Below are 27,608 nucleotides of genomic sequence, written 5' to 3'. Positions count from 1 at the left end.
AAGTCAAACATGTTAAACCTCTCAAATATGCTGAAATTTGGTCAATATACCATTTACCAAACAGACCCATAAACATTACCGATCTTAAAAACTGTTAATTTTTTGCATCCCTGCTATTGAATTCCTAAAATCGCCACTATTAACTAACCGAATAGTACAAATTATGAAAACGTTGACTTGATTTGTAAAATCCAGCATGACATATCTGCATGAACAGCTAGCAATTTGAAGGGTAAGTTCGCTTAAACTGGAAATTATCACGATGACCTAAATAGTTTGACCATGCACATTTCATTGTTACAACCTGACGCCCCTAGACAACGACAAAAAATGTTGGTTATGTTTGTTTTCTTTTTATTAACGTTAAACGTGACAATTTGACACTTCATCGGTAATCGTAATAACAAGCAAATTAATATAAACAGATAGTATAAACAGATAGTCAATGTAATTAATTGTGAATAAGTAGCTTATAAAAGGCTCTATGACGAGGACATAAGTTGTAGACTTGTAGATATGGTGATTAAGTAAAAAAAAGTCCAACTCGATCTTTACTTCGGAATCAATGAGTAACTCAAAGAGCACCCGATTTTCTTTAACTCTTATTATAGTATAGTTGGTGAGACTCGCGAAAGTCCTAGATCAGCTATTAAATTCGTCGTTAGAGATTTTGGTCCAAACTGAATTAGAGCAATTTTAATGATATAGGCAGATAGTGTATGTACTTAGGGATGGCAGTGGGTCGGGGACCCGACCCAGACCCTGAGGGTCGGACCCTAATGGGTCGGGTATGGGTCTCGATTTTTCAGACCCAATGGGTATGGGTCGGGTATGGGTCTTAAGAAAATATTTGGTCCGGTCCCCGGTCTAAGTTATGAGACCCATACCCAACCCTTAGACCCTTTATTAAAGAAAAAAAATCAAAATTACAACTTTTCTCAATTCATACTCGCTGATCAGAAACAAAACTAAAGTCTCTTCCTCTTCCCTTATCCCATAAAATGATAAAACTCAACCAAACTCTTCTGACAATACCACCACTCCATCACTGACACAAGAAAACCACCACAATAGCATTGATTCGCGACTGACAACAACCTCTCTAATAGCCGGCGACCGACAACCACCATTAACGGCAGATTAATAAACTTATAATGTTAAAGTAGTATGATTTTTTTTTTTTTAATATTATAGACCATATAAATTATTAATCTTATTCTTAAAGTGATCAAACTCGGACCATGGGTAGATTTGACACCTACCCTTACCCATAGGGTCCGGGTATGGGTCCTCAAATTTTAGACCCTTACGGGTGCAGGTCGGACGGGTCCAAAGGGAAAATCTCGGGTCGGGTCTGGGTCGAGGCGGACCCTACCCAGACCCTACCCATTGCCATCCCTATATGTACTACAATTATTAAGAGATTGTGAGTCATGGTTAAGAAATCTAAAAAACATTTATCATCGTCAATGTCTTCGATTCTTAAGGTTTGATGATCTGCTTGTGTTTTGGGTGATACGGTGGAAAATAAAATGTCAAAGGTTAACTTTGGTGCTTTGTGTTACTTTAGCTTGTCTTCCTTGTTGCTTATGACAAAAAGTGATTAGTGACATATCATAACAACCCAGCCCCTATTTTTAATATTATTTTAATCGGTTGTGATTGAGGCGTCATAAATTTGTGCCGCGTTACAAACGGTGGCTTTACTTATGGTAGCATCTAGGGATTGACTTTGGGGATTGACTTTAGTCATTAGTAAGTAGTAACGCAAAGATAACCCACTTGGAAATATATAGTGAAATGAAATCAAAATGTAAAGATGTTTTTCCGGTAGTTAATTGGTGACTTGAGTTAGTTAGTTAGACTTGCTTTATTGTGCCAACTTGATAGTACAAAATAACTACTCGTAGGAGGAGACTATGAAACAAATGTTGCTTAGATTAATCATACTCTCAACAGGTTGGCATGGAGACCGACCACGGTGGAACTAGGATACAAATTCTGCAAATGATGAATTGAATAATCATATTAGAGGGTTGAATAAAAATATATTCCCATGCATAGAGGTGACTAAAAGTCGGGCCGGGTCAACCCAATCTCAGTTGGGTTATCATGATCAGCCCGTGACTCGCCGGTTCGGTTGATTTAGGTCTAACCATAACTCCTCCCGGAAACAAGTTCTTATGCCAGTCCAATTAGGTGGCCAAGAATTTTTTTTTGCTTTCTTTAGGTTTTGGTCGGGTTGGCTCGTGGCCTCGTGTAATGATGTTGGCTGTTGAAAAAGTATTGAGTGAACTTATCTATGACCTTTACGATGTGTTTGGATTGAGGGATTTGGGAGAAAAGGGGGAAAAGGGAATTGAAAGGATGAAAAATCTATTGTTTGGATAGAAAAATGAAGGCATTATTTCCCCACCAACATAGGCGAGATTTGGAGAAAAATTCACTTCCTCCAGTCTCCTTCTCCTCCCATTCCCTTCCCCTCCCCTCCCCTCCCTTTCCCTCCTTTTCTCCTATCCAAATACGTCTTTAGGGTGTGTTTGGATAGTAAAAGTGGAAGGGAGGGAGAAGGAGAGAAGTGAAAGGGAGGTAAGGGAAAGGGATGACAAACGTGGTTTGAGTGTTTGGATACAATTCCTTTCAAATCTTGTCTATTGTGAAGAGATTTTAATTTGTCTTGGAGGAGGGAAAATGGATATTTCCAAATCTCTCCACCCATATTTGCTATCCAAACAAGGATTTTAAATCCTCTACTCTCCTTCCCTTTCTTTTCTCTCCAAATCACTCAATCCAAACACGCCTTTAAAATTGCACTTTGGGGAAAAAATGGTGATTTTACGCTTAATTAGTTAGATTTAATACAGGTAATCTTTAATTATTGTCTAATAGCATAATATATCAAAAATTGTACTTGAGCTTGGGCTCAAACTCTTGACATGAAAACTCAGTCTTGACGCGTTTATTTTTCTCGTGCTCGAGCTCTTCTTTAACATTTTTTTTTCTTTGAACGTGAATTATGGGTCTACTAACCAAAGGTGACCTGTGTGTGAGCTTTCGTAGACTCAAGATTTTCTTGGATTTAGGTCTGTAATCGACTAATCGAGCTTACTCAACTCGATGAGTCTAAATAAGTAATAATACTAGCTATAGTGTAGATTGTCATTATATTCTTTAATTTTATTCATTTTTTTAAATATAAGTAAATAAGTTATTCTTTGAAACAATATATAATTATAAAATTCTAAAACAAAAATTAAGCCTATTTAAAAGAGTAATTTTAAACTAATATATAATAATAATAAAAAAAAACTAAAATTATACGAGTAATAAAAAATGAGGCTGCCTTTACCCAAGAAGCCAAGAGTCTAGGGCAAAGACTTCGTAGGACTTAGCTAAATATGTAAATATATAAGAGCATATCTCCAATGGACAACCATAAGATAGAATAGCTTAGTTTGTTAAGTCGGTTTTTTAAGCTAATTTGCTCTTCGACTACATACTGCTCTAATGGTTGGCTACAACACTTTCTAGCTTTATGGGTCCCACATTAAAATTTTCCACCAATAAAAAATTTTACTTTTTATTTTTTTTTAATCCAAGCTACATGCTTGGTAGAGCTACAATGCTCAAAAACTACATCCATTTTTTCATAATCCAATAGTAAGCTACTTGTTTGCTATTTTACAAATATTGCAAGAAAGTCCCTTTTACAAACCATTGGAGTTGCTCTAAGAGGTGAGAGCATTAGTAATGGACAAACTCAAAAGGATAAAGTTCTTCATTTTCATGTTATCTTTTGATAAACTTTATAAACGTAAATCTTTGATGTACAATGGAAGAACTTTAATAAAGTTCTTAAGAGCGTTGGTAATGGACAAATTAAAAATAAAGATATGTATTTGTCGGTCAATTTTTTCTTGTTTTTAGTACAAATTTGGTTCTTATTTTCAAATCAAGTTTGTCAAATACAGTAAAGGATAAACTTTTTGCCACAATGGACAAATTCACCAAAATAAAGTTCTTGTGACAAACCCAAGAACAAAAATGACCCATTGTTATGGCTCTAAGGATAAAGTAGATAAGATTCTAACAAAGTTTTAAATTAGGTCTCAGAAACCCAAAACCAATTTGAGACTCATGAATACTCCTAGTATTTTGTTTGGGTAAAAATGGGTTTAATGGGTCTCTATATTTTTGTTGAGAATTGGGTTTGATGAATAAAGAAGAAAAAATAAAAGAGTCTCAATTGAGTTTTTAAGAGCAAGTACAGTGGTAAGCGATAATCAAGTAGCTTGGCAATTCCACCTCATCTTCTAAGCTACTAACATTCTAAGCTAATAAACTATTCCAATGGTTTATTAGTTTTTATACTAGCTTGATGGGACCCACATGTCAAATTAGTTTTTTCCTAAACATAAAAAGACTTAATGAATTTTATTTTGCAAATTAAAAATACATGTAATAAATACGAGAAAATTGATTAGCGCTTAGCGGAGTTGTTGCGGTCGAGCAGCACCTCCAATTAATCGATCAAATGGGTTGACTTCCAAATGTGTTCCACTAAATCAGCTTTTAGTTGGTGATGCAAATTTCTATCTCGGATGTTTGCATCCCTAGAAAGAAAATTTCGAAAATCTCCAACAGGCCCTTGTTGAACATCAATAGTATTGGTTTCCAAAAATCCACAATGATTAAAATTTCTTGAGTATGTATGTCTCTCATCCTCGACAATCATATTATGCATTATGATGCACGCATCCATTATGTCATGTAACGTAGATTTATGCCAACACCGAGCGGCCCCACGTACAATTGCAAAACGAGCTTGAAGAACCCCAAAGGCTCGCTCGACATCTTTTCTTGCGCTTTCATGTTTTTTTTTTGAAGCAAATTCTCTTAGGATCTTGCGGGTGTAAAAAACTTTTAACAAATGCGGCCCACTCCGGATATATACCATCTGTAAGATAATATCTCATGTTGTACTCTACCTCATTAGCGGTGAATCGAACCTCTGGAGCTCTTCCTTCCAATTTCTCTTTAAACAAACTTGATCGACATAATACATTGAGATCATTGCTTGAACCAGCAACACCAAAATACGCATGCCATATCCAAAGATCCTCCGAGGCTACAACTTCGAGTATAATTGTTGGATGGCCATGATCACCTCGAGTATATTGCCCTTTCCAAGAACTTGGGCAATTCTTCCATTCCCAATGCATGCAATCAAGACTCCCGAGCATGCCGGGGAATCCATGACATTGCTCGTGCATATGGAGCAAGCGTTGGACATCAGTTGTAGTTGGCCTTCTCATGTACGTATCCTCAAAAACTTTGATAATGGCACGACAAAATTCTGATAAACATTCTATGGCCGTGGTCTTGCCAATTTTGATGTATTCATCGACCGCATCGGCAGGAGCTCCATAGGCTAGTATTCGAATAGCCGCTGTGCATTTTTGAAAGGGTGACAAACCCTTTATTTTTGCAGCATCGACTCTATGTCGGAAATAGTTAGTATGATTACCAAGCCCTTCTACTATTCGGAGGAACAATTCCCTCCGCATTCGAAACCTTTTTCGAAATATTTGTTCCGGGTATACTGGTTCGGGTGCGAAATAATCACGATAAAGTCGAAATGCACCGTTTTCACGATCACGAAGAATATACGTTCTTGTAGGATACTTAATTTTTTGAATCAAGTAAATACCCATTTCATCATCTGTTTCATCCCAAATGTCATCATCCATTTCTTTCATCCAATCGGAAGAAGAAATATCATGAGTTTGAGACATATTGGTATTAGGTAATGTTTAATATTGATAATCAAGGGAGCTAAATTGACTCAAGCTAATTTGACAGAGGTGAAGAGAAGAGAAGAGAATAGAAAACAGAGAGCTTATATACATACGAACGAAAACTGTGAATAAATACTCATTCCATCTCCAACAACTAGTTTCTATTCAATTGCCAAATTTCGAGTATAAAAAAACGGCTAATTTGACTCAATCTAACAGCTCTTTTCATTCACAACAACTATTTGACTCAATCTAACAACTCTTTTCGTTCACAACAACTATTTGCAACAACCAGTTCAATAGCAAAATTAATAAAACTACGAAATTTCTTAAAATTGACGTAACTTTGCGCCCGGGTGTCCGAAGGGGACTTGGCCAAGTATTTTTTTCGGAAAAAGGCCGTTAAAGCCTCTGTTTTGACCTCCGAAGTTTTTCTATCTATATTATGTTCATTCAATTTTGCGAACTTTTGCATAAATTGTCTAAAACAAATCAAAGCTTTTATTATTACGAACTACTAATTAAATGGACGTAATCTATGCTTAAACCCTGCGTACTAATTCAGAAAATCGACTAATTAAACAGAAATCATTCTATTCCGTACTTAGCCCTAATAATCTTGCACACTTGTTCATGATCCTTTCTTGCCCGATCATCCATATTTGAAGTGTCCTTGGTTAGAATTTCAAAATCCAATATACAGATGCGTTCCTCCCATAACGAAATTTTCTTTGTTTGTAACTCTTTATACTCTCCAAATGAGTTCACAAAGTCTTCACTGCCCTTCTTCTTAGAGCCCCTACCTTTCGATGCCGCTTTAGATGCCTTCTGACCTATTGGACGTTTCTCCGATATTTCTTCCACATCGGTACCTTCATCGATGTTTGTAGACGGTGTGGCTGTCATAGAATTTTTTTGTCTCTTTGATGCAGCGCTGTTTTTATTCAAAATTTGATACGTGTCGTCAAGCGTATACAAATTAATAATTTATAATCCTATCTTAACCTCAAAAATAACAAACGTAGTAAAGGATAAGTAGGGTCGATCCCACGGAGAGATTGGAAAATTAATTAACTATTAAGTACTTTTATTCCCTAACTTACATATATACCATTTATTTACATATTTACGGCTATTAACATTATTTACGATTAGGGGGGAGTTTGTTTGTAGTTTTGAACTAAACTTAAAGGACTAAATACTAAAGCTAAACGCGAAGTTAAATACCCCATTAAGCACATATTCTACTGGTAATTTTAGTTTGTCAACCGATCAATGTTTTATGTTAAATCTCCCGTATACTTATAGATTAACTGCGGAATTCAAGATAACAAGAACTCCCTATCTTCTCTTAGATTACAATTGACCTGAACTAAGCCTAGATCAATTCTTAACTAACCGACCAATGTAAGTTTGTCACACCCTACTAAAGACCGAATTAGTAGCATTATTGAACCAAGAAAATATCATTAACCCAATTAACTCGTTTAAGTGTAGTCAATACCCGAACGATTAACTGACCAAATTTTACTTCTAGCTTAAACTAAACCCCAATTTGCAGAGATTAATTCAAACTAGTCGCTACTCGGATTATGCGACTCGAACTAAGCCAGAATCACACAATTAGCAGAAGTATACAATTCCAATCATAATAAGATAACAAATTACCACTGGAAATTGCAACTTTCAATTAAGACGAGTAAAACTTTGGATACAAATAACTGAAAGATTAACAATTAAACAACCAACAATTTCCAATACTAAAATTAATCAACGAAATAAAACCATAAATTGAATACAAGCGAGGTAGAGAGAACTTAATTTCTGCCCGGAATTTGTAGTCGGACCATCGGATGTCGCACCTCAGGAACCGCTCCAAAATTCGCCCTTTACTCAGCCGTGTGCTAAGACTCTGTCTGAGTACGTCTCCTACTGCTCTCACGACCCAATTAGGTCTCAAATCGTCACTCAGTTCCGCTCAATTTCTATATATGGGTATTCAGGCTCCCCTCATTCTGACAAAGGAATCAGGTATTTATACTCGATTTCTCGGAGTATTCGGGATTGATTTGCAAGAAATAAGATAGATTTTGTGCGTGAAATCCGGGAAGAGGATAAAAATTGAGAACTTGTGATGGACCAGAGTTTCCATCGTCGCTGCTCTTCTGTATTCTTCTCATAGCTTCTATTTGGACTTTTGCAATTTCCTAAATTCTATTCCATTATTGGTTCCGACTCACGTGTACAAATTGGGCTCAAATGCTTCTCTGATTTCTACATTTATTCTCCACTTGTCCATGTGCTTTTATGTTCTATTTTGCTCTTGGTCTCCTTCTTTCTCTTGGCCCATTTTCTATAATTTTGGTGCAAGTGTATCCTTTGCTAGTTTGATCCGTTATTTAGCTCGGTCCTTTCCTCTCGGGTTATAATCTGATTACACCACACACACTAATTAGCCCATTTTCTTTTAAAATAATAATATCAGTAATTAAATATCGAAATTACAAATATATAATAATTTAGCTCAAATAATGCGAAAGACGACACTAACAATATACGGATATGGGATAAAAACATATATAATTATGGGCTTATCAATTCCTATTTGCAAATTCCTCCCATTTTGGTTGGTGTCGAAGAATTTCCCAAGAATGCAAATATGGGAATGTCTTCTGTTGGCCATTCTTGTGACGAGTACTCCATAGTTGATTAGCCATGTTCTTCAAAGATTCTTCATTATGACCACTAGGATGACTCTCTTTAATTTGTATGTAGCATCCGTTGAACTTCGATACTTTGGCGCTCATCTTAAACCAATGATTAGAAGCCTTTGGAATGTCGATTGGATCACCGTCTTTCCTCCATTCGTTGTAGTAGTCAACAATTCTTTGCCAATAACTATTGTAAGATTGATGATTACCGGTGGCACCGTCATTTGAAATTGTTAACCATCTTTTGCATAGATCCTCATCTTTTGTTTGGCTCCACTTAAATTTTCCTTTCATGTTTGATGATTCTACGATTTGAACTTCATCCTCTTCTTCAACTTCATGTTGACGAGTTTGAGACTCGGTACCCGACACCGGCGTTGAACTATCTTGGTTAGAAAAGCCACCCAAGCTATTTCTTCTTGTGCTCTCTGGTGCCATATATGATTGATAGTTGTAGTTAGGATAGTGTTGAGGGATAGGTTGATGATGTGAATAGTTCGGAGATTGTATATTTACGCTTCTTGGCAATGATCGAGGAGGAGGTGTTTGAGAATTTTGTAGTATATCATTGTTTGGAAAATTTGATAGCAATGAGTAATATTGACTATAAGGATCTTCATTATCCATGCTAATTTCAATAATCCGAAATTGGAAGACGAAATATTTAACATGAAATTTGCATAAGGAAAGTTAACAAAACAAAGCATGAAATATGGAACTAATTTCTAAATTATAGGGGAAAGTTTGTTTACATTTCACAAGTATATAGGACTATAGGAGTTATATGTAGATTTTGGTTGTTTGTAGATTTTGGTTGTTTGTTGATTAAAATTACCACAAGTGTATAACATTTGCAACAGAACAAGGTTTAATCCACCAAAAAGCATTCGGATGTAGCATTCGGATATAACATTCAGAATTCTTTTACCACCACTTAATGTAACATTAGGATATAGCATTCGGATATAGCATTCGTAATTCTTTTACCACCACTTAATGTAGCACTTAATGTAGCATTCGGATATAGCATTTGGATCATCAGCAAAGTAAACCAACTTTCTGTTTTCTACCTTCTTCCAAATTCTTTTACCACCACTTAATGTAGCATTCGGATATAGTATGCTCGAACTAAGCATTTAGAGTCGGCGATACAATTCGGGTGATACAATTCGATACATTATTTAACCAAGCAATTTGAGTTATACGTAGATTTTGATTAAAATGCAAATCAAATAATAAGAATAAATAAAAAATTAATAGAGCTAATTTCCTATTGGTTGTTTGGTAAATGTGGGGCCATCTAAGCAAGTAGCTTAATGAAGCTACTAGCTTAAGCCAAGCTAATATATACATCCTTCTCCAATGGTGTAGCAACTAGCTTGCAATTTTATGAAATTGCAAGCAAGTCCCTAAGCTACACCATTGGACTTGCTCTAAGATAAAATAATTATTGTTGTTAAGACATATACGAAGTATTGAGTATTGGGATAAAGATAAGGAAAATGAGACATTGTCATATACTGTCGACCAGCAGTACTGGGTTTCAGTAGTGTTACGCGGTGGTAATGAGTTTTGGTACCAACCTCTTACACATAGACCTGACAAACGGGTTAATTGGGTCGGGGTCGGGTGGGGTCGAGTTATTTCGGGTTATCGAGCTTGGATAGGGATGGGTCAATTCGGGTTCGAGTCATTTTCGGGTAAATTATTATTAAGTTATTTGTGGATAATAATCAGTCTGTAATAATAAACATTCGGGTCGGGTTATTCGGGTTCAGATCAATTGGGGTTTGTGTTAAATTCGGGTCTTGAGTTTCGGTGTCGGGTCATTCAGATCGAGTCTACTCACATATAACAAAGAAATTCTTGTGTAAAACGATTTTACACAACTACTGTTGTAAAACTAAAGGTTAATTTGCTTAATTAACCCCACTAATATAACTTCCCACTACTTTATACTTGCGATATTTGGGCGAATGAGCTAGAAGAGCATCAATGTATTTGGTATTTTGTTTTACAATGTCTTATTATAAAGCGATGGGATATTCTTTCGTGTATTCCTAAATTTTTTCGTTTTTTAAGGTATACCCCTCATTTTTCACAAAAACTTTGATCGGCAATAATTCTCTGTTACGAGTACAGAAAACCGTAATTTTTTTTTTCAAATCAATTATCTCGTCAAGACTTAGAATTTGAAAAAAAAATCACCGGTTTTTGAACTCGTAGCCGGTAGTTATGGTTGGTCAAAGCATTTTTAACGAATAAACTTTGACCGACCATAATTCCCGACTACGAGTTGAGATGTCGGTGAATTCTTCTTTCAAACTGAAGATCTCTTAAAGACGGTCAATTTGAATTTTTTTTTACCGTATTCTGAACTTGTAGCCAATAGTTATTGACGGTCAAAGTTTTTTTTGCAAGAAAAGAGGACTACATCTTAGAAAATTTAAAAATTGAGAGGTATAGAGGCTTTAGCATGGACCCGACGCATTTCTCTTTCCATAAAGGCGAGATCCTTATTGTGTCTTGTGCATGTGATAGAGTGACACTAAAATTCAGTATTATCCGGTGACACCTTATCACCGTTTGAAAGAAACCTAACTACAAATCCAAATAAGTTTTTGTTTTTATCCTTGTTGACCTTGGAATCGGCTCAAGTTTGACCAGGCCATGTTCGAGCTCAAGTCGAACTTACACCAAACCAACTCCGAACACTTGTCAATTAGGCTCAACTCATTTGCAAACTACATAGGTGTACTAGAACAAAATGATTATCAAGAACAACTAATCCATAACACTCACGCAAAACTAATCCCAAATGGATTAAACTCACTAATCCACCTCTCATTGCAATTACTCACTCACTAGAACATAAAACAAGCATATACTCCTATTATTTTCAATCAAAGGAACTAATCATAATCTCCCCTTTCTTATTCCGTACAATCCCTAATTCTTCACCAACTTTCTTCTCCCCTTTTCCCTTAAAAACAACCTTAAATTTCCCCCTTTTCCCTCTTAATTCCTAAAATTCATAACTTCCAACTTTTAATTCAAAAACCCAACAAAATTCTCATCAAAATCCCACCTTTTTCCAATTTCCTCATCTGGGTAGCTCTTAATTTCCCCTTTTATGGCGGGAATTCCAGTTTTTTCCTGCAAAATGTCCAATTTTTGAGCCTTTTTTCAATTGGGTATCTTGAATAAATTCTGGGTTTGTTGTAAATTATTGTGAATTGATAAAATTGATTTAATTTGATAATGGCAGCTAGTGCAAACCCATCTGGGAATCAAGAACAGCAGCAGCAAAATCAAAGTTCAATTAATGGTGGAACTGCAAATTGTAATAATAATAGTAATAATAATGGTATAAGTAATGGTAATTCAGGTGTTAATTATGATAATAATTCAGGGGTTTTGTCTGGAATTAAGCATAATCCTGGTATTTCTACTGATTGGACTGCTGAAGAACAAGCTATCCTTGATGATGGTCTTGTCAAGTTAGTGTCTTTTCTTTTAATTCTTCTTGTTTAAGACCGTTTTAAGTTAAGACCTCTTACGACCCTCCTTTTATTATGCCTTTTTTTAAATCTGTTGTGAGTACCGTCTTGATTTAGTTAAAATTTAGTTCTTGGTGAATTTGGATTGATGAATTGTATTATTCGCTCCGTCCCAATCATTTGTTTTAAGTTTTTTAGTGTTTGTGAGGACCGAGGAGTATTTTAATCACAGGTAAACAAATGATTGAGACGGAGATGGTATTATTAATGCCAGCTTAGTTCTAGTCTTCTAGATGATTACTGTATTTGATAATTATGTTGTGTGAATAAGGAAATGGATTGTTTTCTGGTTCTTTATGATTAGTTTGGTCATTTGAGGTAAAAGTTTGTGGTGCAATTATTGAACATAGAGTTAGCCAACTGATTTGTTTTTGTTTATGAGCCGGGTTTAACGACAAGTTCCATAAGAAGAACGTTTGTTTTGGACCGCGGTTTTGTCTAGATGTCTGGTGTTCAACAACAATTTTAGCTTGTTTTGGGGATTTAATTTTCTATTTTCATTGAGGTAATTGTATAGGGCTTTATTGGAATATAAATTTCGCTTTTTCTTTGGATTTTAAATTCTGAAACCTTGAGAATGTTGAGATGCTTATATGAATGCACAGCATTTTAGTTTTCATCAGTCGGTCTGTGTTTATGGATACAGCACAACTGCTCATGTTTGGTGTTTATTACACAAACACAAATACCTATGTTGACGGTTTTACATACTTACATGTGAGATAGACCCCTTGACTATATAATTAGAAGAGGAGTAGGCAAGTATTTGCGCTGGTCTCGTATAGTCATATGTGAGATGGTGTAAAGACATACCGACACACATAATGGGCGAGTCTTTGTTTCTCACTACTTCTTGCTTCATATTTGAGAAAAATCTCACTTAATTTGTATATTCAATGCAGATATGCTTCCGAATCAAACGTAGTCCGTTATGCTAAGATTGCTTTGAGTATGCCTAATAAGACAGTACGTGACATAGCACTGCGCTGCAGATGGCTGAATGTAAGCTTTTAGACATTTTCTTGTATATCAAAATGGCAAATTTCCTTTATAGTTTCATTTTATTCTAGCACAGAAGCTTTAATGAGCGAGGAATACTTGAAAAAAGTTCATTAGTATGATTATCCAACTACCGTTCGTCTTATTACTCTATCTGACATGGTTTTAATTTCACTAGTCATTTAAAGGAGCTATGTTACTATGTATAACCAAATATCATGAGTTATATTTGGTATTTATCTTCTTTTGGTTCTCTTTTGTTTCAAGAAAAGAACAGGCTACATTTATGCTTAGAACAGAAATATGTCGAGGGTGTTAATAAGTGAAATATCATGGGTTTTTTGTGGGGACAAAAGATGTGAAGAATGATCCTAGGAGCTATTATTGGAAGTTAATTTAAACCTTATTTCTCCAGCCATCTTTTCCAATATTCACCTGTATGGCTGTATCGGAGCTATTTGGCGGCATCTGGCTTTGCAACGTAGAAGGGAAATATTGAACACTTGTCTACCATTGTAGAAATATGGTCTTATATGATGAGCTTCATTTCCCACGGCTGGAAACATGGCTTCGCCTTCCCTTTCTAGTACCCTGTTAGTCAATACTACTAATATATAGGATACAATATTATATATAGCTGACATCTCCTTTAAAATCTTGTTCCGTACATTCACTACTATCTTTAAGTACAGGACGAAAATTTTCTAGACATTAATCGGCTCAACTGCAACTTTGTCAATTAGGCAGTATACGTGAGTTATGTGACTACTTGCAATATCTAGTCTGAAACCAAAATTCTAACACACTATTCATCTGTTAAAAACATGACACATAAGGCTTTGTTCTTGCTGTAAAAGAGCATATGGCTGGTTTTCTGCCTGACAATTTCTATGAATAATACTATACTGACTAATCATATTTCCCCATACTATCGCATGTACTACATGGGACTCTAATATCTTAGATGTTTTATAATCATCAAAGTAGTTTATCTGTTGGTCAAAATGATGATGCAAATAACAGATGTGGAAGAATAGTGCTAAAGCTGGTTTATGAGTTTATCTGAATCTGGAAACCAATTGGGGAAGGGGATGTAAATTAAACTCTAAGATTTGGTATTTTTTGCTTGCTTTGACACTTTGCGCTGCCTTGGTTCAGAAAAAGGAAGTCAGCAAGAGACGAAAGGACGATCATACAAGGAAAAGCAAAGATAAAAGGGTATGCCATGCAACTCAGACTTGTAATGCTATTCGTTTATTGTTATAATTGTTACCTTTAGAGGATGCATGTTTGGTTTACCTTCTCTGCCTCGTCAAATCCTTCTTTACATAATTTCCCCCCTCTCAAGTCCGCTGGTGTTTAGTATTCTTTTCCTTATTGTTTGCTCTTATCCCTTTTATGATGTATCTGTCACTGCATATGCTTCTTTACATAGTTATCCACTTCTGAATTCTGATATTAACTGTTCATAAGTATCTTGTTATCTGGTAGAGGATTTCCTAGCAGTAGTTCTGAATGACCTTTATCTGACAAAAAGTGTTCCATGGAGTTCTAATGCATTGATAGTTTGATTGATAGTCCTGGATCCAAAGAAGACAATATTCTTTGTTTCTGGATTATGGCTTTATGATGAAATTCTCACTAAACTGGCTGCTTCTCAATGCAATTTTTTATTTTTGGTCACCCAGAAGCAACCTAACGCAAGTTGAGACTGCGTACATCAGACCCCCCCCCTTTCTCCCCTCACGCGGTGCCTTAGATGTTATGGGGTACTGTTGTTGATATTTGCTTTTAAGCCAACAGTTCTCATATGGAAAATTATTATTTTCTGCATATGCCAGAAACTACTCTTTTGCACCTCAGAATCACATCAATTATTTTTGTCATTGCGATGATGTTTTTTGAACTAGTCTATATCATTCACACTTAAAAATGATGTAATTTATTTTTCAGGAAAAAGTGACTGAAAATACATCAAAACCACCACACGTCACATCAAGGCCTAGTGGTCATCCTTATTCAATGCCCGCTGTTCCTGTCGACAGTGAAGATGGTATCTCTTATGAAGGTAGTTACTAAGTTTATTTTCTTGATGCCTGGCATGGCTCTTATTATCTGAGTTATTCATGTATTCCTGATATAGTGGCTTTATTGTTTAAATCATTTAGTAGTCAGTGAAGCATCTAGTTGTTTTCTTTCTTTCTTTCTTTTTTTTTTTTTTGTAAACTTAAAGAATTCAGTAGCTAAATTGGTTCAATATAGAGCTCGTAGTAATTCATTCAATCCGCCTGTCAAATTATATTCCGTTAAAAACTTTGAAAATATTGGCATATAATATAATTTTCCCCTTTTAATAATGCGTTGTTTACTGTAATTATTTTCAGCAATTGGTGGCCCTACTGGGGAGATACTTAAGCAAAATCAGCAGTTCTTCCAACAAATATCTGCAAACTTTTCTTCTTTTCAGGTCAGTATTTTATGGTTACTGAATGGTGAATGTATTTGGGTCAAATTTGTTACACTTTCTACCCATTTACATTGTTTAATTTTGACTGCCGGTCTGCTATTGTCTCACAAATGCAATAGTTACAACCTTTCTTGAAAGATAAGCTGAACATTGTTTTTTTTGGATAAATCAAACGTGACAAATTTGCCATTTTATTTGTACCTTTATATATTGGGAGAGTTCAATGATTTAATTGTGAAAGTTCACCATAGAGGGGACAATATAAAATGACAGGCATGTAGTATTTTATTTCGTTGTGCATGCATCCCGGAGCGATTTTGGATTGCATCAGCACTTGTCCATTTGAAAGTCAAGGTCATGGCATGTAGATTTTCACTGTTGAATGTTCAAGGATCCAGTAATTGCTATTGTGTTGGTCATTGTGTTGCATCTGGAATGAAAGAGGGAGGAGGTTTAGGTAGTTATGATAATAGCTGCCTTAGGTTTTTCGGAAAACTTATCGGTTGGAACAGATAAAAAGCCTTTTCCGTGGACTTTGGTAGATATGTTATTGTTGGATTTCTTCCATGTTCTGTTTACAAAGTACTACCTACCAGGTACTGTATGAGTAATAAATTCAATTCTGCTTTGGCCCTTGTATTTTTCAGGTACAAGATAACATCAGCCTCTTTTGCCAAGCTCGAGACAATCTAGCGAAGATAATGAACAGGTAAATTTCCTCTGTACCTTGATAAAATAATGCACCATATTTATTCGCAAAGTCTCTCCCCCGTTGATTTGTTTTGAAGTTGAGGAACTTTTGGTCAATGGAGCCAGAATTACAGTTTTACGCTGACAGGCTTTAAACACAAGCCATGAGTACCATCCCTCAACGATTTGAGCTATGTTGCTTTGGCTGAAGTTGAGAACCGTGAATGGCTGCTTATGTGAATTTAAGTAGATAGGACCACCTTTTGCTGTTTGATGCTAAGTGGCCTGTTGATCTGAAATAATTTATCTCTAAGCCTTGACCGAAAAGCTTTTAATTATTTTGAGTGGAGTCAAATTAGACACTAAACTGTCGTATCATTTTATTTGTGAAGTAGCAGTTGGTTGAACAATTCTTGCCATATCTTTTGTTTTTCATTATGGGTGATCCGGGAGCATTGGGTCAGTGGCTTTGTGATTGAGCACAAGGGTAAGATTGTGTACATCACTACATCCTACCCCCATTAATTTGCCATAGGCACTTGGGGACAGTGTTGTACGACTACGGAGTATTGAATTTGACACCTTTTGATAGTTAATGTAGTGGTCCAAACCTTGAGATGTAGTCAGATAAGTTAAATGTTTCTGTTGTACTCTACTGTGAAGTGGATACATGTAGATATTTTCAATGCTTGAGTTAGACATCTTCAGTCATTTGGGTACACGATTACGAGGCGGAGAAAGTTTCTACTGTCATTTACTCAGTTGTTTCTGTCCCATCTCATGTTTGAACTTTGAAGATGCTTAGCTTCATATGTTTTTTTTTGAGAATACCTTTCAAGTGACACTATTAAATGCCATTGTGCCATAATTGGAACTCATACCACGTCAAAACATAATTGTGATAGCGTCTTATAACTCGGTTGTGATGTTGTGTCATTCCTCAGTTGGCTATGTAAAGGGTCTAAATGCAAAAGTAAAGGGGACCAAGAATTGAGCCTTTGAACTGATGTTGAAAAGCCTCTGCTCAACCACTGAGCTCGTAAAAAGCCAGCGTTGAGCTAGGCTATATAGTATATACTAAAATTAAACATGATCGTAAAAAACCAGCTTGGATCGGACCCCTCCCTGCCCAAAGGAATTTCCGCCTCTAGAAGTTAAGACAATGCCATATAAGCATAAGATAAGACCCATTTAGGAAAATAGGTAAAAAAGAGGTGATAGTCTAGACCTGTCAAACGGTCGGGCGGGTCGGGTCCGGGGTCGGGTCAGAATACGGGTCGGGTTATACGGGTCATGGGTCGGGTTAGGGTCAGAATACGGGTCAAGAAATAATTTCTAACGTCTTTTTAAAACGATTTTTTTAATTAAAAAAATATTTTTTAAAAATGTAAATCATATTTAAAATTAATATTTTAATCATATTCAACGTTTACATTAATTATATTGACATAATTATTAAAATAAAGTTTTTTTAATAATTAATTTATTATTAAATATTATAAAAGTTATATAAAATTAACTTTTTAGTTGTTTTTGTAATTTTAAGTGATAAAAAAAATATTTTTTTAACTATTTTTTCAAATATAATATATTAATATTAATATTTTAATAAAATTCTTGATTTACCTTTGACCCAACGGGTCGGGTCTTGACCCTAAAAGAATGGGTCATTTCGGGTTCGGGTCAAACGGGTCGCGGGTCGAAAAAACCGGGTCTGTAACCCTAAAAACGGGTCGGGCGGGTCGGGTTTCGGGTCGGGTCGAGTTTTGACAGGTCTAGGTGATACGGTTATGATTCTTTCTGAATCTGATCTTGAATGGTGTCCTTCAATCCAAAATATAGGTAACAATTACACTGATATACTTGTTTTGTTTGTTTTGAGATTCTGAGGTACTGATGAGTGCATTTTTTGAATTGTTGACGAGCAGCATGAGTGATACTCCGGAAATAATGAAGCAAATGCCACCGTTGCCTGTAAAGCTGAATGAAGAGCTCGCCAACACCATCCTCCCTCGTACAGGCCTTCAGTAGCAGTCTTAATTGTTTGCCTTTCGGATTAAAACCAGTTAGTCAGCTTGGGAAATGTAAAGGTGGTTACCAACATAGGAATCTACTCTTAAGCAAAGAAGTATGCTCTCACTCGTATACATGCCCCTTACAAATGTCCGAGTTTATAGATTTTTTTTTTTTGCTCCGTAGACTATTTTTCTTTTTATAATTTATAGTCTTCAGTTATGTAGTTTGTGTAGCTCTCCAAAATTACTGTTTTATTGGCATTAGAAGGTGGTAAAATAATAAGTTTGTAGGCCGAGTTTTAGCTTGCTTCGTATTGTAATTATTTTCCCTTTAATTGGTTTGTGCAATCCAATTTAGCCTGAATTCGAGCCAAAGTAGTTACAACTAGAGGGATACACAAAACTATAGTAAGTTGACTCTGTTCTATTTTCAGGACTCGAATTCATGATCTCTAGTTAATTACTACGTATTTTTCTTTTATGTTTAATAGCTGAGATTTATGTTTATTCTTGTAGGTGTTGGAGGGTCAGTTTTGTAATTTTCGTCAGTCGTTTTTCATATTATATTTTTCATTTAGTGAGAGTTATAATATCATGTTTGTAAATCCTAGACGGTCTTGAGCACAACTAGCTCAGTGTCTTTTTATGTGTCGTAAATGAGACAGTATAATTGTGAGTAGAAAAATCGTCAATACGTGGTATTAGCACCAAGTACACGACTGACCCGTGACTTGATGACTTTACTCATATATAAACCTTTGCTTTAGGCCGCAGTCCCTTTAAACACACATAAGACAAAATAATGTGAGAGTTGTGTCTCATGCCCAATCATTTGTTTTATCTTTGATTAAAATACTTCTAAAAAAATAAAAAAGGTAAATAAATGAAGGAAAATGATACATACAGCCCGCTGCATTTAAGGTAACTAAAAAGGAAAGAAAAACTTAAATTAAGCATTAATGACATCAATTTACGCGTAATTGTGTCATAAATTCCTAATTTAATTCCATTTTGGGAAGTAATTTAGTTCTTAAATACAGCCCTTTATCATTACCGATAAATGAATGATACGGAGAGTAGTAAAGTACTGAAGTGTTTTAAGTTGCATTATTAGCCGTAGCTGGCTAGTTTGATCTCTGAACCAACAGCAACATTACCCTAGTACAAGAAGATACAAGGATGATTACGAACTTTTTTTTTTTTTTTTTTTTTTTTTTTGTCAGCTGTAAAGAAAGATAGACCTAACTACGCATAGCCCCACACGCGAGGCCATGTGCCATATTATTATAAGACCTAGGAATAAAACTAAAAGCTAGGCAATGAAAGAACACGGAAAGTTCCCGAATATCCTCTATGACGTCAATCACTTGATGATGCGGTCTCTCAAGGCCAGCCAGAAATAGCACAAGAGAAAGGCAATCCGTAGAAATCTCCAAGTGATGATAGCTGTGATCAAGCGCCCATCGAAGAACCTCTCTAATCCCCAAACCTTCAGCCTGTAGAGCGGACTCAGCTACCACTCGTTTCCTTCCGGTGAAAATTATCTCCCCAACAGGCGATAACCCAACCCAGCCAAGCCCCCCAGTTGTGACATCTTTCCAACCAGCATCCACCATGACTCGCACATGGTCGCACAGCACCAAAGAACCCACCACAAAAACCGGTTTACTCTCCCGCACCCACTGAAGCCATTCGGCCTTCGGTGAGACATCATTTCCGTTCCTCAGCACGTTACATTCCTTTTCCTTAACACTCACCGTCAGAGCCTTATCCGCCGTCTCAACAACATTTGACCATAATCTGAAGAACATAAGTGGATGGAATGGCAATCCCTGAAAGAGAACCCTATTCCGGATACTCCAAATGCATGACACCATAGCCAAGAACCTTATGAGTCTCGACTTTGCGTCATCCAAGTTTCCCAAAAAGTAAATCCACTGAACCATCCATTTTTGGAGACTTAGATGTACTCCATTCTCTACCCGAATGCCTAATTCTGACGAGGCCCATAGCCGTCGCGACACAGGACAGTCGCGAAAGAGATGCTCCATAGTTTCATGCCCCTCAAAATTACAAAAATGACAACCTTTTCCATTCCCTAAGTTACGCCTTTCAAAATTAACTCCAGTCGAGAGTGAGTCAGTAACGATTCTCCAGACTAGAATTTTCCATACTTGTGGTCCTGGAAGATGCCACAGTGTTTTTTTACAAAAGTGTCTTATATCCGCATCAATCCTTGTTTTCTCTTTAGTTGTTGCTCGCCGTTCCATGAACTCATTAAAAAGAACCCCATATCCACTCTTGGCACTATAGTCTCCATTCCCAGAATAGAGCCAATAAAGCCTATCATCAACCCGTGATGCACAGATAGGGATAGCAAGGATATGTTTTGCACTCTCCTCCGAAAACAGCATCCTAATTAAAGGTTCATTCCATGAAATATGAGCATCAACATTAGCCGGCACCCTTAGATCCTTAATACGCAGGTTACAAAGACCAACGTGATCTAAATCAAGAACACGCTCATTTGGCTCCGGACAAACACCATTAGTCCAACATGTTGTCCATACATTTAACTCCGACACCAAACCCGGTTTCCACCCTATGTGTTTCCTAATAAAGTCTATCCCTTGTAAAACACTTTTCGCGCCCCAAGAAAGGTTAGACCCACTACTCAGAGATATGAAATCACCATCAAACCGGTGACCTAACAATTTCTGCCGGAACACACGTATGAAATAGGTGTCCTGATCAGAAATAATCCGCCAACCAAGCTTTCCTAACATTGCCATATTAACACATTCAATGTTTCTAATGCCAAGTCCTCCCTCACTTTTTGGTAAGCTCAAGAATTTATTGCTGCACCAATGGATAGGTTTTCCCAATTTATTTCCGGCCCACCAAAAATGTGACAATAAAGAATTAACCTTATTAGTCACACTTACCGGTATTTTAAATACCGATAGAAAGTAATTCGAGATGTTCGATAGGACAGAATTAATTAGAGTAAGCCTTCCAGCTTGAGAGAGGAAAATTCCGTTCCAAGAAGAAATTCGCTTCATAACCAGATCAATAATACTTTTAAACAATTCCTTTTTCGAACCTAGGAATTCCGTGGGTAAACCAAGGTACTTTCCAAGTCCTTTATTCGTGACAATTTTGAGGTTTTTCATGCTACGACGCGCACTTCCAAGAGTGGTACTTGGACTAAATAGGATACCTGATTTATTTTCATTCATAATTTGGCCTGATGCTTGACAATACGCCTCCAGAATCTGTCTTAAGGTAGTTGACGAGTCACCCTGATCCTGAAGAAAGAAGATAGCATCATCCGCAAAGAATAAGTGAGTCAAGGCCCTTTCTTCACGACACAAACAAATTCCTTTAAGTAAACCATCAGTCGTAGCACGCTCCAACTTACATGATAATGCTTCCATACAAAGCACAAAAAGATAAGGAGAAAGAGGATCTCCTTGTCTTAATCCACACGTTGGATTAAAAAGTTTTAACGGTTTCCCATTAAACAGAACCTGATATGAAACCGTCCTTACACAATTCATGATTAGCCGCACTAATCGCTCAGGAAACCCCACCTTAATCAAGACAGCTCCAAGGAATTCCCAATCCACCCGATCATATGCCTGACTCATATCAGCTTTAAAAGCATATCGACCATGTTTTCCTTTCTTGTGTGTGTTTATTTTATGAAGTGCCTCATGTGCGAGCAAAATATTATCTGAAATTTGTCGTCCCGGCACAAAAGCATTTTGAAAGTCTCCAATCAAGTATCGCATCACCTTACCCAGACGGTTTGCAATACATTTCGTGACAATTCTCATAAAGACGTTACATAAGCTAATCGGACGATAGTCACCCACACCTTCCGGATTATCATTTTTTGGTATCAAAGTAATAAAAGTCCTATTAAGTTCCTTCAGCACCATACCCGAATTAAGAACAGACAAGACCGCCTTAGTAACATCTTTCTTGACCACGTGCCAGCATTTTTGAAAGAAAATTGCCGGAATTCCATCCGGACGAGGAGACTTCAAAGCACCCATTTGGAAAACAGCGCTTCTAACTTCCTTAGCGGTAAAAGGTCGATTCAGCATATCACCATCATCACTAGAAACAGACTTTGTGAAGCTGTTTAGGAAATCATTTCGTACCCCACGTCTGGTATCATTATCAACCTGTGACACCGGGTTATAAATGGCAAAGAAGGACTCATGAAACATAATTTCAACTGTCTCCGGGTCATAGATCCAACGGCCATCACGATCTTTAACCCCTAATATAAAATTTCTTCCAGCCCGGCCCTTAACCCAATTAAAGAAATATTTAGTACACGTATCACCCTCTACCATCCATTTCAATTTCGCCCGTTGTCTCCAAAAAACCGCTGCCGCTCTTGCAAATCCGTACCCTCTCATTCGTTTTAGAATAAAATGAGTCATCTCCTTCCCTAATAGCCAAGTCCATACCCCGTTCCAACTCAACATCGAAATTATCCCAAGGTTGTTTCCATTCTAGTCGCTTATCAAGTGCCCAACGCTTAACATGTTGTCGTACCCTTGAGAATTTCCTTGCGACATGATTAATCAAGGTTGTTTCCATTCTAGTCGCTTATCCCAAGGTTGTTTCCATTACGAACTGAAGGATGACACCGATAATTCATTGGGAAAATAATATTTAAAGGCCGTTAGCTTCTAAGATTTATATTTTATAATTACGACATGATATTAGATGAATTTATGTCTTCTTGCAAAAAAGATATTAGATGAATTTTGTTGTTTTTTTCCTTCACATACAAGAAATGAAAAATCCTGAAGTGCAATCATTTTCTTACTTTATTATTATATAGGTAAAAAGGGTTGCAATACTTGATTTTAAATTTCTTTTTCATAGTACTACCTTTTGCACATATTTGTTCCCTTTCAATTGGAGGTGAAAATACTCAAAATAGACAATAGCTATAACTATTGTGCTTTACTTGCACATAATTCCAACTTTAAACTAAACTTAATTAATAATGCTTAAAACTTTCTAAAAAGCTTCCAATGTTGTGGATAAAAGTGGCATTATGAACCAAGCTAAGCAACTACTTTTTTTCACAAATTCTCTCTTTAATCCTACTTTTTTACCATTACCATACAAAAAGAGACTTATAACTATATATATTCCTTTCTTATAGGACTTACACTGCAGTGCAGTATCCCAGTTAAAATCCTTTATAAAAATCTGATATTTCATAGTTTACGCTTAGACGCTTTCCTGAACTGAACTGAACTTTCATGGCAGTCGATTATTAGCTTGTTAATCGATACTTGGTAGTTGATGGAGATGGGTTTAAACCAACACAGAAATTATCTAGTGCTGGTAGTTTTCGTGACATTCTCCGTAAATTTGATGATTACAGCAGCGGCAACTCAGTCATACAGCGGTGCTGATACAGGTAATTCAGAAACTTCTGCATCATTTCATTCTCACAAAACTGTACAAAATGTTGCCTAATAACCTAATCTGAATATTTTACGATTATGTTAATAATACTCCCTCCATCCCGGTCATTTTTTTGTTCAGGTAATTCAAGAACTTCTTTTTACATTGATTGTTCTTTGTTAATGAAGAAACTCACCAATTTACGATAATGGTTCCTACAGGAAGAAGTATCATACAAATGCAGAAAACTGCGAATGCAATCGCAAGAATAGATCCCTTAGATCAGTTCAGGAAATACAGAGGCCAGTATAACATCACAAATAAGCATTATTGGAGTGTAAGACCGTTACTCGTTTCTCTTTTTCTCATTTTAGATGAACTCTCTTTATATACTTCACTAACCATTTACATATACTGCAGTCTACCATTTTTACAGGTATTTATGGATATACCATTGGACTGTTATGGCTCGTTGCTGGCATTGTATACTCTATTTATCTCCTAGGAAAAGCTTGCTGCTTAGAGAACAAGAAAAGAAAACCGAGAAGAAGAACACCCTGTCAAAAGCAATGTCATCTCTTCCCTATTGTTTCAACAACAGTTTTTACTGTTGTCGCAATGTAAGCAGTACTTATGAAGCGCAATAAAACAAAGCGCAACCACTTTAGAGAGTCATCTTGCTCATTTATTTATTTATTTATTTATTATTGTGAAATAGAATTGCATCTGGGGTTGCTCTTGGAGGGAATGCGAGATTTTATTCTAGAGCAAAGACAATCATGACAGTAATAATCAATACAGCGGATCAAGCATCCGATAGCATGAATAATGCTACAGGAGCAATGAGAAAGATGAGTATAAATTTAGAAGAAAGTGGTACCTTTGATGGTGATAAAGCCGCTAGATTCTTAGCTTCTACATCTGACAAACTCGATTATGAAGCCACTGGTTTAGAAGAACATGCCCAAAGGAACAGGAGCTTATCCGTAGAAGTTCTGACAATAATGTAATGTTTATTATATCTCATTCTTTCTCCTCTGTCAGTTTTGCTTCTCTGATATATGTTTTCTTGACATAAACTTGAACTATGTTGTAGGTACATTCTCACTTCCGCTACTATATGCCTGAACCTCGTTGCCTCAATTGCCTTGTCAGGTAACTTCGACAAGCGATATGTTATCAGAAGTAATACAAAAGGTTTTCTGGTTTGTGAGACCGTCTGTATAAGCCTAATTGATGTTGTTAATTGTCTGTCATAACTTTATTCTCTACAAAACTGAGCCTTATGTACATTTTTGCATATGCAGCTTTCGGGATACTGAGGTTTCGCAGAGTAGTGTACATGTAAGTAGTCAAGTACAGCGAACATTTAAATACAATACCTGAATGTGGCAGGAATAAGGATCTGTATCATGTATGCTAAAGCAGCTGTCACTTTCCACAGGTTAGTCGTGCTCGCTTGGTTTCTAACAGTTCTCAGCTGGCTATTATTCGGAGCCTATTCTTTCATCGAAAAGTAAGCATCTCATTTTTCTGTCAGTTAAATTCAAGGTAACTCGTGGAAGCTGATTTCGTGAAATTTCAGATTCTCAGCTGATACATGCACAGCACTCCATAACTTCGAACAAAATCAAGAAAACAACAGTTTGAATACCATCCTTCCTTGCGATGAACTGCGCTCAGCCAGAACCGCACTGTCTGATGTTAGCATCGGACTCTTTGAAGTTCTTAACCAGGTAATTTTAATTATAATAATTAGATTTCACTTATTTTTACTAGACGTCGAGTAATTCAGCTCAGATTTTATCTGTTTCAAACAGGTAAATGTGAACATCTCCATCCTAAGGGCCAACTCACTTCCGAGTCTAAACTATGTCTGCAACCCTTTCTCCGGACCACCTGATTTCCTGTATCAGCCAAAAGACTGCCCTGCAGATTCAATTCATATAGGAGACATTCCACAGGTACTTCCATCGAAAGCCATTAGAAATCGTCTAGAATGCAAATAACCACTCAATGAATAATTTTAACTCTGAATTTACAGGTACTGAAGATGTTTACATGTTCAGACATCAGTGGGACACGATGTAACGAAGGGTTCATAACGACTAGTGAATACAATGTTATAGAAACATACACAACTTCGGTTCAGAATTTGCTTGATGCATACCCTGTAATGGAAAACCTTGTAAACTGTCGGCTTGTCAAAGATACATTCTCGGATATTCTAGTCAATCACTGCAAACCAGTGAAAATGTACCTTAAGACAACATGTGTCGGGATGCTGTTGCTATCGATTGTGATGATGGTCTTGGTCTCGACATGGATAAGTACCAGTCTGCACGAGAACCAACATTTCGCAGATGGATCTGTGAAACCAAACTCTGTACCATAGAGGAAGAGTCAGAAAATCATCGTAAAGTACACTGTACAGCATAGTTTTACACTCAAAATTAATCCGACATATGATCAGGGACGTAGGCGCACTCTATCTAGGGTGCGGTCTCAAGACCTAGCCACTTTCAATACGATACAAATAGTACAAGTATATGTAGAAACTAGTTTAGAACCCATGCAAAAATGCACGGACATATATAAATTTTATATATAAGTAAGTTTTAAATTCTTAAGAGTTATAACATTTCTTAACTTGAGTATACAACATCTTAATTATATAATTTTTTTTTTGTTAACATGGAAAATATATATGTATATGTTTAATTTATAGAGTAGCATTCAATCATTTTGAGCATAAATAAATTTTCTCTAATCAATATAATAATCTACCGTATATCCGTATAATTGTTTAAATAATCATACTACTATTTTTTTGGTGAATTAACATCTTAAACGTTAATCCTGAAGAGAATCTTAAATCCTAGGTGGCTAGGTGTAGATCATATTTGCACCGGTGTCTATATCTTTGAAGTTAGAATCCATAAGACACCATATTAATTGTATGAGCTATTTACATTAAGTTCGTCTTTAGTACGATTCTAGACCAGATCGAATAGACCGTGGTCCGGACTATGAACCAAATTATTGTAACAAAGATCTTTAAAATCGTGTGAGTAACAAATATTTCTTCTAATTTGATAGTAATATTTTGTTATATGTTATTTTGATTGGATAGTTGTAATTTGTGACTTTTTTTTTCATTTCAACTATTCGCCCAATATTTTTGTGAATGTAAAAATTTCTGTTTTAAGACGACACTTCGCGAAATTTTATTTGACCAAAGTAGCTTATTTGACCAAAATTTCAGCTACCTGATTTTTTTTTGCAGGTGTTTGGCAAGTAGCTTATTTGGTCAAATAAGGTACTTGAAATGACTTATTTTCCATTTTGTACCCCTTTATTCTATAATATTAAATAATTTTCATATCCTTTTACGTCATTTTACCAAAATCAGCTATCTTTTCAGCTAGTTTGCCAAACACATTTTTATATAATCCGTTACCTTATCAACTCCTAATTTTCAGCTATCTTATCAGTTACCTTTTCAGGTTTCAGTTAACTTTTCAGTTTTCAGCTACCTTTTCAGTTAGTTTTGCCAAACAGAGCCTAAGAAGTTTCTCTTTTAAGTTGTTGAAACTTAGAATTAATTTTCTGACTTAGATTAATTTTTGGTGCGGTAATCGATAATCGTTAATCCCTTCTAACAATAAGGATTCTATTCTAAACTACCTAAATCTACTAACTAATTACAAATTTTTTAAAAATTAAACTAGTTTAAGATTATTTGTCGTCGATTGCTTGAATTTGCTAACGGAATTGAAGCGGTGGTGACGGAAATGTCGTACTTGGAAAAAAATGTTAATATATGGGAGCTTTAGAGTCAGGGGCAGATTAGGAAAGTCATTACAAATTGTCGACGATAATTAGTAATGTGTCGACGATCTTTAGCAGGCAGGCATTTTTACCAG

General features: G+C 36.1%; 2 protein-coding genes and 1 pseudogene across 2 annotated transcripts; 2 read left to right on the top strand and 1 right to left on the bottom strand.

The window, feature by feature from the left end:
- Positions 1-4,482: 4,482 nt before the first annotated feature.
- LOC141654930 (uncharacterized) lies at positions 4,483-5,795 on the bottom strand (annotated as a pseudogene).
- A 5,615-nt stretch (positions 5,796-11,410) lies between these two features.
- Positions 11,411-18,593, top strand: LOC141656872 (uncharacterized). Its single transcript, XM_074463965.1, has 7 exons — positions 11,411-12,009; positions 12,972-13,071; positions 14,227-14,286; positions 15,022-15,136; positions 15,453-15,535; positions 16,183-16,244; positions 18,154-18,593. The coding sequence occupies exons 1-7, from the start codon at positions 11,771-11,773 to the stop codon at positions 18,254-18,256; spliced, it is 762 nt and encodes a 253-aa protein (XP_074320066.1). The 5' UTR covers positions 11,411-11,770; the 3' UTR covers positions 18,257-18,593.
- Positions 18,594-23,438: 4,845 nt separating this feature from the next.
- Positions 23,439-26,403, top strand: LOC141656871 (uncharacterized). Its single transcript, XM_074463964.1, has 10 exons — positions 23,439-23,695; positions 23,904-24,019; positions 24,103-24,302; positions 24,401-24,688; positions 24,779-24,837; positions 24,990-25,026; positions 25,127-25,198; positions 25,268-25,418; positions 25,503-25,646; positions 25,727-26,403. Exons 1-10 carry the CDS (start codon positions 23,578-23,580, stop codon positions 26,075-26,077), a joined length of 1,536 nt encoding a protein of 511 aa, XP_074320065.1. The 5' UTR covers positions 23,439-23,577; the 3' UTR covers positions 26,078-26,403.
- Positions 26,404-27,608: the final 1,205 nt, after the last annotated feature.

This window comes from Silene latifolia, chromosome 5 (genome assembly GCF_048544455.1).
Source record: "Silene latifolia isolate original U9 population chromosome 5, ASM4854445v1, whole genome shotgun sequence".
NCBI lineage: Eukaryota > Viridiplantae > Streptophyta > Magnoliopsida > Caryophyllales > Caryophyllaceae > Silene > Silene latifolia.
This window is presented reverse-complemented; position numbering and strand designations above follow the sequence as displayed.